The sequence below is a fragment of the Chiloscyllium plagiosum genome, chromosome 42, assembly GCF_004010195.1.
Source record: "Chiloscyllium plagiosum isolate BGI_BamShark_2017 chromosome 42, ASM401019v2, whole genome shotgun sequence".
Classification (NCBI taxonomy): domain Eukaryota; kingdom Metazoa; phylum Chordata; class Chondrichthyes; order Orectolobiformes; family Hemiscylliidae; genus Chiloscyllium; species Chiloscyllium plagiosum.
The window spans coordinates 18639649-18651662 of NC_057751.1; the positions used below are offsets into that span (position 1 = coordinate 18639649).

The 12014-nt window shown below is 43.4% G+C and overlaps 1 protein-coding gene across 7 annotated transcripts in view; it reads left to right on the forward strand.

The window, feature by feature from the left end:
• LOC122543205 (NACHT, LRR and PYD domains-containing protein 3-like) overlaps positions 1–12014 on the forward strand; it is a 60240-nt gene that overhangs the window by 31707 nt on the left and 16519 nt on the right. For all 7 annotated transcript variants that reach the window (XM_043681653.1, XM_043681652.1, XM_043681655.1 and 4 more), the window contains 4 exons: positions 220–386; positions 5148–5319; positions 5418–5483; positions 8862–10632. In XM_043681653.1, coding sequence (XP_043537588.1) covers positions 237–386; positions 5148–5319; positions 5418–5483; positions 8862–10632 — 2159 coding nt within the window. In that variant the 5' untranslated portion in view covers positions 220–236. The remainder of the gene's footprint in view (positions 1–219; positions 387–5147; positions 5320–5417; positions 5484–8861; positions 10633–12014) is intronic.

The window sequence follows — 12014 nt, forward strand, 5'->3', positions numbered from 1 at the left end:
TTGCCCATAATTCTGAATGTAACTTGCCAGTTGCGAGCCCAAATAATTAATACATGAGAAAAAGCCTTTTGGGTCAAGAGCATATTATTTGAATGTTGTATGTGCATTTTCTCTGGATTTTCAGCTGATGTAGCACATGGATATCATTTGGGATGTGGGTAATGCAGAATTTGGATGAAATTAAATCTGTTTTGTTTCCTCCGTTTTCTTTAATCACAGATCCACACTTGACAAATATGGAGTTCTTGACACAGTGCAATGAGGACCAGCTGTTCAAATTGACAAAGTTGTACCGGGACAGACTGGAACAAGCGATTGAAGAAGTCTCGCCTGAAATCAGCGCATTGCTAACGTATGAAAAGCATTTCACTGGACAGGAACATCAGGTAAGTGGGTGGGTCAGGCAATCTATTTGATTAGTTAAAGGTGGCACAACTACCACAATGTCATGTCTTCGAAATCTCGGGTAAAAAGAAACACAGCAGGAAGAAATTGAGGTGAAGAAATATTGTGGATCTGAAACTAGGGGCAAAATTAACAGATTTTGCTCTGAAAAGCTTGGTGGGAAATGCAACCGCTCTTCATTTGGGCTTTTCCACACCCATTTAGTGATCTCAGGGACATTGTGGCTTGAGACCTGTTTTCTGCCCCAAATTGCTTGGTAAATCAGATGGCTGAAAGGTATGTGAAGCCTTCAATTCCGTAAGCACCTGGGATGCCAGAGCGGATGAGTCGTGGACAGAAGCAGCAGTTGAAAATAGGAGTCCTGAGTGAGGCCCCACCACTGGCATCAACCCCTTCTGCTCCTTTAAAAGCCCACTAATTGGCATGAGATGTTAGGAAGGAGGACTTCGCAGAATTGACAGTTTGCGGTTATTGTTTCTGGTGCCCCGTGTTGTGCAAAGTGATCTATTAAGTTTCATTTCTACTTTGAAACTTTTAGCAGTTTGAAACCTACAAGAAAGGAGGCGGCCATTTGGCCTTTCGAGCCTACTCCGGTATTCATCATGATCATGGCTGATTGTCCAACTCAATAGACTAAACCCATTTTCTCTCCATAACCTTTGATTCCGTTCACCCCAAGTGCTATATCTAGCTGTCTCTTTGAATACATTTAATGTTTTGGCATCAACTATTTCCTGTGGTGATGAATTCCACAGACTCACCACTCTTTGCATGAAAAAGTGTCTCCTCATCTTCATCCTAAATAGTCTACCAACGTCCCTGCATCTACCCTGTCCAGTACTGTTAGGATTTTATAAGTCTCTGAGATCAAAACCCCCCCCCACCCACATTCATCTGCATTCCAGCAAAAACCATCCTAACCTTCTCAATCTCTCCTGTATGTCAAGTCCCTCCGCCCATGGAATCAGCTTGGTAAACCTTCACTGCACTCCCTCGAGAGCAAGAGCATCTCTCCTCAGGAGAGAAGACCAAAACTGCACGCAATATGCGAGGTGTGGTCTCACCAAGGCCCTGTATAACAGCAACAACACATCCCTGCTCCTCTACTCAAAGGGGCGGCAATGTCCTAGTAGTATTATCGCTAGACTGTTAGAATATAGAACAATACAGCACAGAACATGCCCTTCGGCCCATGATGTTGTGCCGAACATTTGTCCTAGCTTAAGCACCCATCCATGTACCTATCCAATTACCACTTAAAGATCACCAATGATTCTGACTCTGCCACTCCCACAGGCAGCGCATTCCATTCCCCCACCACTCTCTGGGTAAAGAACCTACCCCTGACATCAGTGACCCAGTTAATGTTCTGGGGACCTGGATGTAAATCCCCCCCCCAGCAGATGTTTTAATTTGAACTCAGTAAAATCTGGAAGTAAGAGTCTAATGTTGATTGTGAATCTGTTGTCTAATGAAACCATCTGGTTCATTAATGTCCTTCAGGGAAGGAATCTGCTATCCTTTTCCAGTTGGGCCTTCACGTGATTCCAGACCCACAGCAATGTGGATGACTCTTCAATATCCTCTGTGCAATAAAAGCGGGTTTGGCCAGCAATGCCCTCATCCCATGAATGAAGTAAAAAAAAAACTCTTGCAATGAAGACCGATATCCCATTTGACATTTTTTCTGCACTGCACCTATATGCTTATTTTCAGCAACTGGTGCTCAAGGACAACCAGGTCCTGCTGCACACTCCCTTCTCCCAATTTACAGTCATTTAAGTAGTAATCTGCTGCCTTCATTTGACTTCCAAATGAATAACTTCACATTTATCCAAATTATGTTGCATCTGCCATTGACTTGCCCACTCACTCAACCTGTCCCGATCGCTGCATCTTCGTCACAGTTTACCCTCCTGCCCAACCAGGTGCCATCTGCAAAATTTGAGATGTCACACTAGTTGGCTCCTGCACATATTAGTCAAGAAAACCATTCCATATACACTCCAGGATTTCCTTCTGGGCATTATGGCTAATTAGATTTTGCCCAATCTATGTGCAGATTGAAGTCACCCATCATCACCGCTATTCCCTTACCACATGCACCTTAAACAGGAAATTAGAGGTGTATGTGATAAGGGAATATCTGTGATCATGGGTGATATTAATTGGCATATAGATTAGGCAGCCATGTCTCCATAATCCTAATCATATCATACCCATTTACATCTCTCTGCATGATTAGTTCAGCCACTTTGTTGCAAATGTTCCACACATAAAGGCACAAAGGCTGTAAGCTTGTCTTTTTAACATTGTCTTGCTTCAAGTATTTTTCTCTGAATTTTGTCCTTGGTTTTTCTGCGTATCACTTTTTTCGTTTTCCCTTTACTAACTACTTGTTTTTGTCCTTGTTCCTTCCTTCCCTGACTCCTTATGTTGGTTTCCAACATCCTGGCATATTAGTTTAAGCCCTCCCCAATGGTCCAGCAAACACTCCCCCAAGGACATCAGTCCCAGTCCTGCCCAGGTGTAATCTGTCCAGTTTGGTTAGATTAGATTCCCTACAGTGTGGAAACTGGCCCTTCGGCCTAACAAGTCCAAACCGACCCTCTGAAGAGTAACCCACCCAGACCCATTTCCTTCTGACTAATGCACCTAACACTATGGGCAGTTTAGCATGGCTAATTCACCAGACCTGCACATCTTTGGATTGTGGGAGGAAACCGGAGCACCCGGAGGAAACCCACGCAGACACTGGGAGAACATGCAAACTCCACACAGTCAGTCACACGAGGCTGGAATCAAACCTGGGACCCTGGCGCTTTGAGGCAGTAGTGTTGACTATCCTTAATCAATCCTTGCCTATCCAAATACATGTAAATCCTGTCTCTTAGTATTCTCTCCAACAACTTGCCCGCCACTGATGTCAGGCTCACCGGCCTATAGATCCCTGGCCTTTCCTTACCAGCTTTCTTTATAGTGGCTTCACTTTAGCCACCTCCAGTCGTCTGGCACCACAGCTGTGACTATCGGTGATACAAATAGCTTAGCAAGGGGCACAGCAATCACTCCCCTAGCTTCCCACAGAGTCCGAGGGTACTGGCAGCTTGATCCATCTTCATGCATTTTATGACATCCAGCATTTCCTCTGTGCTATGGACACTTTTTCAAGATATCGCTGTTTATTTCCCTGCATTCTCTATCCTCCATATCCTTCTCCAGAGTAAACAAGATGCAAAATACTTGCTTAGTATTTCCCCCATTTCCTGCTGCCTTGCTGGTTTTAATGGCCCTATTCTCTCTAGTTACTTTATTGTCCTTAGTGCACTTATAGAATCCCTTTGAATTATCCTTCACCTTATTTTCCAAAGCTTATACCTAACATCGTGATCCTTTCCTTAATTTAAAAAAGACTTTCCTTCGTCATTACATTTAATTCCCCTCCCCAGCAATTGTCGAAATTGCACCTACCTTTCCAAATTCTATATCGTTTAGTTTTAAACTGAGTTCCTGATCTTGAATCGTCTGCATCCTAAAGATTGCATGATTCTGCCTCCATAAGGCTATTATTGCTCCTATTGTAATCTCACAACGAATGAAACTCTCATTCGTGATGGTGCCACCATTAGTTCAAATTATTTAATAGTATTGTTGCTGACCTTCCTCCATCTATCGTAAACTTTGCATCCAAAATTCTGCCTTTACATTGTTGAATTTGTGTGTTTGATTGACCATGGTCCTCTTGTGACTCCAATTTAAAATTCTCTTCCTGAAGTTTAATTCTATTGGTGGTGTAAACATCAACTATGTTTAATCTAGTACCTCTTTAAAACCCTCCAACATCAATGGACATCTCTGTTCCTTCTCACTCGCTACACGCTTTCAGATGACTGTCACGTTGGCTCAGTTTTGAACACTGCTGCCTCACAGTGCCAGGGACTATGGTTCGATTCCAGCCTCTGGTGACTGTCTGTCTGTGTAGCTTGTACATTCTAACCGGGTCTGTGTGGGTTTCCACTGGGTGCTCTGGTTTCCTCCCACAGTCCAAAGTGTAGTTCAGGGATGTGTAGGTTAAGTGAATTAGCTGTGAGAAATGCAGGGTTACAGGAATAGAGGAATGGGACTGGAGGATTGGTGTGAACCTGTTGGGCCGAATCTCACTATTGAGATTCTATGATTCAGTCTCCCTATTTTCACCTTCCTAGTTGTGTTTGAGATTGAAAATGCAAATTGCGATGATTGTAGGCTTGAATGACGAGAAATTATTCTGTTTTTAAAGGTATTATTATATGGAAACCTTTTGTGTCATGAATTGTGGAAAATTGTGCCTACTTTTGTCTGGGTCTTATTGCACATTGTAAAAGGTGATTGAATCAAGCTTTCATGCCTAAGAAAAACTTGTAGTGATACAAGGTGCTTTTATCTATAGGACAACCATGTTCCTTTACACCAGGTATCAGTTTATCGAGTGAAGCATTTTCCAGAACAAGGATCCTTGATCTGAAAAATGAGCTCTGATTTGAATCATGTAACAGGCTTAAAAGCTGAATAATGTTCAGTGCCCAGTCCCTAAGATGTTTACGGAATATTGATATGATGGTTAGAATAGATGCTGCCTAATCCAGTGATTGTTTTCTATGCGAACTTGGGAATACCATCACTGAGCAGATCCTTTTTCCTTCTCATTCACAGTCTTTACCTCTCATTCGACTCTTCAATATACTTATTGATATGTTTTACAGAAAGTCATTGAACTCGTGGAGAAGGGAAACCAGGCGGACAGTTCCAAACTTCTCCTAACTCTTGTGATGGGGAAAGGCTCTGTGGCTCGAAGAATGATGTGGGAATCCTTTGTGAAAATGCACCATAGATTACCAAAGTTGGATAAAATACTTAACGAAATACAGGAAATTGGTATGGTTACATTGAATCCAATTTCAGATTGTAATGTTGTAGATTTTGCTAAAATGTTACAAAGATTTGATTTCATAAATTTAAATGATTTAAAACAGATTTGGAACAACTTGATAACGTGAACATTGCAAAACGTTTACCTGAAGTCCCCAGCAACCTGAAAGGTAAGAGTTAAAGCAATGGAGATTTCAAATTGTTTTATTTCACTTCTGAAAATCAGAATGTTTGATCATAGATGTTTGGAATTTCAAAATCTACTAATCAAATGTTCAGAGCGTGGGAAACTCAATTCAGAATTATTCAGAACCATCCCAAATCCTCAACTATATTGAAGAGATTCAACCTACATGAGAAGCCATAGGAGTTGTATATTGTTTAAGTGCAGATAGAACAAAGAAAATTTCTAGCCCAGGAACAAGCCCTTCAGCCCTCCAAACCTGAGCTGATCCAAATGTACTGTCTAAACCTGTCAGTCAATTCCTAAGCATTTGTACCCCTCTGCTCCCCACCTACTCATGCATCTGTCCAGAGTCCAAATGAATCGACCGTGCCTGCCTCTACCACCTCTGCTGGCAACACGTTCCAAACACCCACTACCTTCTGTGTGAAATACTTGCCATGTGTATCACCCTTAAACTTTTCACCTCTCACCTTGAAAGTATGACCTCTTGTTATTGAATCCTTCACCCCGGGAAAAAGCTTGTCTCTATCCACCCTGTCTCTACCCTTCATGATTTTGTAAACCTCAATCAGGTGCCCCCTCCATCTTCTTTTTTCAAGTGAAAATAAACCTAACCTCCTCAACCTCTCTTCATAGCTAGCACCTTCCATAAAAGGCAACATTCTCGTAAACCTTCTCTGCACCCTCGCCAAAGCATCCACATCCTTTTGGTAATGTGGTGCCCAGAACTGGACACCATGTTCGAAATGCGGCCGAACCAACGTCTTGTACAACTTTAACATGACTTGCCAGCTCTTATACTCAATACACCAACCAATGAAGGCAAGCATACTATATGCCTTCTTGACCACTCTATCCACCTGTGCAGCAACCTTCAGGGTACAATGGACTTGCACTCCCAGATCTCTGTGCCCATCAACTTTTCCCAAGGCTCTTCCATTGTATAATTTGCTCTAGAATTAGACTTGCCAAAATGCATCATCTCACATTTGTCTGGATTGAAAACCATCTGCCACTTTTCCGCCCAACTCTCCATCCAGTCTATCAATATCCTCCTATATTCTCTGACAGTCCCTTATGCTTTCTGCTCCTCCACCAATCTTTGTCATCTGCAAATTTGCTGATCATGCCAACAGTGCCCTCTTCTAGGTCATTTATGTATATTACAAACAGTGGCTCCAATACTGATCCCTGTGGAACAACACTTGTCACCTTTCTCCATTTTGAGAAATTCCCTTCAACTCCTACTCTGTCTCCTGTTGCTCAACCTGTTCTTTATCCACCTAGTTAGAACACCCTGCACACCATGTGACTTCACTTTCTCCATTAGTCTACAATGGGGAACGTTATCAAACACCTTACTAAACTCCATGTATATGACATCAACAGTCCTTCCTTCATCGTCCAACTTGGTCACTTCCTCGAAGAACTCCATCAAGCTGGTAAGGCACGATCTCCCCTGCACAAAACCATGTTGCCCATCACTGACCACCTCATTCCTTTCCAAATAAATAGATCCTATCTCTCAGTACCCTCTCCAGCAACTTCCCTACCACCGACGTCAGGCTCACTGGTCTGTAGTTACCCTTGTACAGGGGGACAACATGAGCAATCTTCCAGTCCTCCAACATCTCGCCTGTATTTAAGGATGCCACAAAGATATCAGTCAGGGCCCCAGCTATTTTCCCTCTCGCCTCCCTCAGCAACCTTGGATAAATCCCATCCAGTCCTGGGTATTTGTCTACCTTAATAACCTCTAGCATACCCAACACATGTTCCCTACTTATGCCAACGCGATCTGGACTAATCAAACTTCTATCTCTAATCTCATGATTCATCATGTTCCTCTCCTGAGTGAACATTGATGCAAAATACTCATTCAGAATCTCACCCATTCTGTCAGGTTCAGCACACAGCCTTCCTTCCTTATCTTTTAGTGGACCAATCCTTTCTCTAGTTACCCGCTTGCTGCTTATATAAGAATAAAATGCTTTGGGATTTTCCTTAACTCTGCTTGCTAAAGCTATTTCATGACCCCTTTTAGCCTGCTTGATTCCTTGTTTAAGACTTGTCCTACTCTTCCGGTATTCCTCCAGGGCCCGTTCTGTTCTTAGCTGCCTCAACATTATGTTGAGGCAGCTTCCCTTTTCGTCTTGGCTAGTTGTGCAATTTATCCTGTCATCTGCAGTTCATGAATCTTGCCCTTCCTATCCTTTGCCTTCAACGGGACATGCCTATCCTGCACTGCCATTAGCCTATCTTTGAAAGCTTCCCACATCTCAGATGTGGACTTCCCTTCAAAGAGCTGTGTCCAATCCACATTTCCCAGCTCCTGTCTAATTTTGATATAATTGGCCTTGGTCCAGTTTAGCACTCTTCCCTTAGGTCTATTCTCCTCTTTATCTACGAGTATTATAAAACGTACAGAATTGTGGTCACTGTTCCCAAAGAAATACAATTTCTATCATTTGTCCTGGCTCGATCCCCAGTACCAGGTCCAATATGGCCCCTTCCCTCGTCGGACTATTGACATACTGCTCTAGAAAACCCTCCTGGACGCTTCGTACAAATTCTACTCCATCCAGACCTCTGACGCTAAGTGTATCCCAGTCAATGTTGGAAAAATTAAAATCTCCCATCGCCACTACCCTATTGCCTCTATATCTATTCATAATCTGTTTACCTATTTGTTTTTCTACCTCACGCTCACTGTTGGGAGGTCTGTAATACAGCCCCAACAATGTAACTGCACCCTTCTTATTTCACAGCTCCACCCATAATGCCTCACTATCCAAGACCGCCATAGTATCCTCCTTTAGCACAACCATCATATCGTCCCTGACCAGCAATGCAACTCCACCCCCTCTTTTACTTCCCTCCCTTTCCTGTCTGAAGTGTCTATATCCTGGAGCATTTAGTTGCCAATCATCATCTCCTTCCTTCAACCAAGTCTGTGTGATAGCAATAATGTCATACTCCCAGGCACCAATCCAAGCCCTAAGTTCATCTGCCTTACACAGTATACTCCTTGCATTAAGATGTTGCAATATTTCACCAAATCAAACAGTCATGATAAACAACTTTAAATCTTACGTACGAGAACATAGACACTACAACGCAGAACAGGCCCTTCGTCCCTTGATGTTGCGCCGACCTGTGAACTATTCTGAGCTCCTCCCCCTACACTATCTCAAAATCACCCATGTGCTTATCTAAGGATTGTTTAAATCTCCCTAATGTGGCTGAGTTGACTATATTAGCAGGTAGGGCATTCCACACCCTTACCACTCTCTGCGTACAGGACTTGCTTCTGACATCTGTCTTAAATCTAAACCCCACTTTCTATCTGTTCTAATTAAAGGTGTTCAGGAAAAACACAAGGAAGTACTCCGGGTACAAACTCAAACACTGCAAGTGAGCACAATCATAATAAAGGAGAAGGTGAAGACTTTCCAGCTGGTTGATCGATATACTGAGCTAACAGTCATCTCTGCTCTTCGAGATCGGAAACTTGTAGAGCATGAATTGCTGGCAAGAGGTCGAGACCATGAGGAGTGGAGAGAGAAACATCTCCGGAGAGAACTGGAAAAAATTCCAGTCGATTGCTTGTTCCAGAGCAGTTTTTCCTGGATAGGATTTTTGGTCCAGAAATTAAAGAAATGGTTTTGGCAATCCAATTTCGGGAGTTCAGCAGTAGTGAGTGGAGTCCCAGGGATTGGAAAAACAACAATGGTGCAGAAGATTGTTCATGACTGGGCCATTGGGAAAATATACCCACACTTTCAATTTGTTTTCAGCTTTAAATTCCGGCACTTAAACACTTATAACGGCAGGGTTAACCTGAGGAATCTGATACTGGATGAGTATCCTTACTTTGAGAATGTTCTGGGAGAGCTCTGGAAGAACCCAGAGGGTTTGCTTTTTATATTTGATGGTTTGGATGAATTCAAGGAGAGGATCGATTTTGCTGGCCATCAGAGAAGCACAGCACCTCAGCACATGTGCACAGACCCTGAAAGCTGGTGTGAGATGTCTGACATTGTGTACAGTTTAATTCAGCACAAGCTGCTCCCAGGATGTTCAGTGTTAGTGACCACTCGTCCCACTGCATTACATTTATTGGAAGTGGCTGAGGTCAGTGTCTGGGCTGAAATCCTGGGATTTGTTGGTGATGAGCAGAAGGAATACTTCAACAAGTTTTATGAAGATAAGAAAGTGGCAGCAGCTGTTTTCAAACACTTGAAGGAGAATGAGATCCTGTCCACTATGTGCTATAACCCTTCATACTGCTGGATCCTTGGTCTGTCACTGGGTTCCTTCTTCACGCAAAGAGGCAGGAAACAGCAGCATGTTCCCAGGACCATCACTCAGCTATATTCCTACTATATTTATAACGTTCTGGAAAACCATGGCCGAGAGATTGAAAACCCTCGTGAGGTGTTACTGAAGCTTGGTGAGATGGCCTTTGCTGGAGTCTCTGAGAAGACAATTGTGTTTACAAATGAAGATTTGATCCAGTACAACCTCCAGCCCTCCCAGTTCCTGTCTGGTTTCCTGATGGAACTTTTGGAGAGAGATGATTCTGTTCGCAGCATAGTTTACACTTTCCCGCACCTCACCATCCAAGAATTCATAGCTGCGTTGGCACAGTTCCTCACTTCAGATTCTGGGAACATACAGGAACTCCTCAGTGAAGCCCATAGCAAGGAAGATGGGCGCTTTGAGATATTTCTCCGTTTTGTTATTGGTCTGTCTTCTCAGTCAGCCAGGCCCCTGGAGAAGCTCCTTGGTCCATTTTGTCATGCGACAATCTGTCAAGTGATTGCTTGGGTGAAGGAGAAGGTTGAGGAACAGATTAAAAACGCAGCAAGTAAACCTGATCAAACCAACCTGTTGAACACATTGCACTACATGTTTGAGTCTCAGAATAAGAAACTGCTTCAGGAAATTGTGGAATCTGCAGAAATATTTAATTTACGTGGACTGAGACTGACTCCGATTGACTATCTGGTCCTATCCAGTGTCTTTGAATTCTGTGATTGGGTTAGAAAACTCGACCTGCGGAATTGTTACATTAAGTGCGAAGGATTGCAGCGGCTGGATTCCATACTCCACAAATGTCGTGTGTTGAGGTAATGCTTTCTTTATACCTACCTGTTCAGCAAATTATTGAAAAGGCATGTTTTGAATTAATTCTCTGGGTACAGTCCTTCGACCCTGAGACTGCACCTTCCAAACCCACAACCACTTCAATGTAGAAGGACGCGAGCAGCAGATACATGGAACACCACCCCTTGAAAGTTCCTCTCCAAGCCACTCAGCATCCTGACTTGGAAGTATAACACCATTCCATCACTGTTGCTGGGTCAAAACCCTGGAATTCATTCCCTAAGGTTATTGTGGGTCACCTTCCAGCAGGTGGACTGCAGTGGTTCAAGAAGGCAGCACACCACCACCTTGTCTGGGCAGAAGTGAGTCCTGCTGGAGATCAGAGTAGAGATTAGAGTGGTGCTGGAAAAGCACAGAACATCAGGCAGCATCCGAGGAGCAGGAAAATCGCCATTTTGGGCAAAAGCCCTTCACCCTGTCCTGATGAAGGGCTGTTGCCTGAAATGTCGATTTTTCCTGCTCCTTGGATGCTGTCTGACAGACTGTGCTTTTCCGGCACCGCCTCATCGAAACCACTTTCTCTAAGGCAACAAGGTACGGGCAATAAGATGCTGGTTCAGCCTGTGATGTGCATGTCACGCGAGTGAATAATAAAATAAAATCTAGTCTGGCTTAGCCAGACAGTGGCTGGAAACAAACAAGTGGATGGCTGGAGGGAAAACCACGGTATCGTGGTGCAGGAAGTTACTCTGGAAAGAGACAGTCCATTAGGCAGATTAGAAAGACAGTGTTGGTGGGTGACTCACTGTTTTGCAGGATAAGCATTTTAGCTTGCAGCCAAGATAGTGAATCTGGTATGATCCCTTACCCTCTGGGTGCAAGGATCTGTGACATAACTGAAAAATGTTTGGAAAGTATGTTTGAGCAACCAGGATACCTCTCCAGGGTGGCACAGCAAGGGAGACATTTCTGCCATGTGTGCAGGAGAACTTTCTGGAACAGTACATTTCCAGTTCTACGAGGGAGGGAAGGTGGGAGCTATGCTGAATCTGATCCAAGGAAACGAGGCAGGCCAAGTGGAGGATGTCAGAGGAGGGAGTATTTGGGGAAAAAGTGATCATAATATAATAATCAATGTTAAGTTAGAAAAGATAAAAACCAGTCAAGGATTAAGACCCCTGAGTAGAAATCAGCAGATTTTGTACCAGAGCTAGTTGATTGGAAATACACTTTTGTGGATAAAACAGGGGATGAGAAGGGGAGATTTTCAGAAAGGAGATGAATCGAGAGCACCCTAGGTCCATACCCATGAGAAATAAATATGGGGCATCCAAGTCTGCAAGACCATCGATAATGAAGGATATTGTTGAGAAAATAAGAAATAAAAACGCGATAAACTGCATTC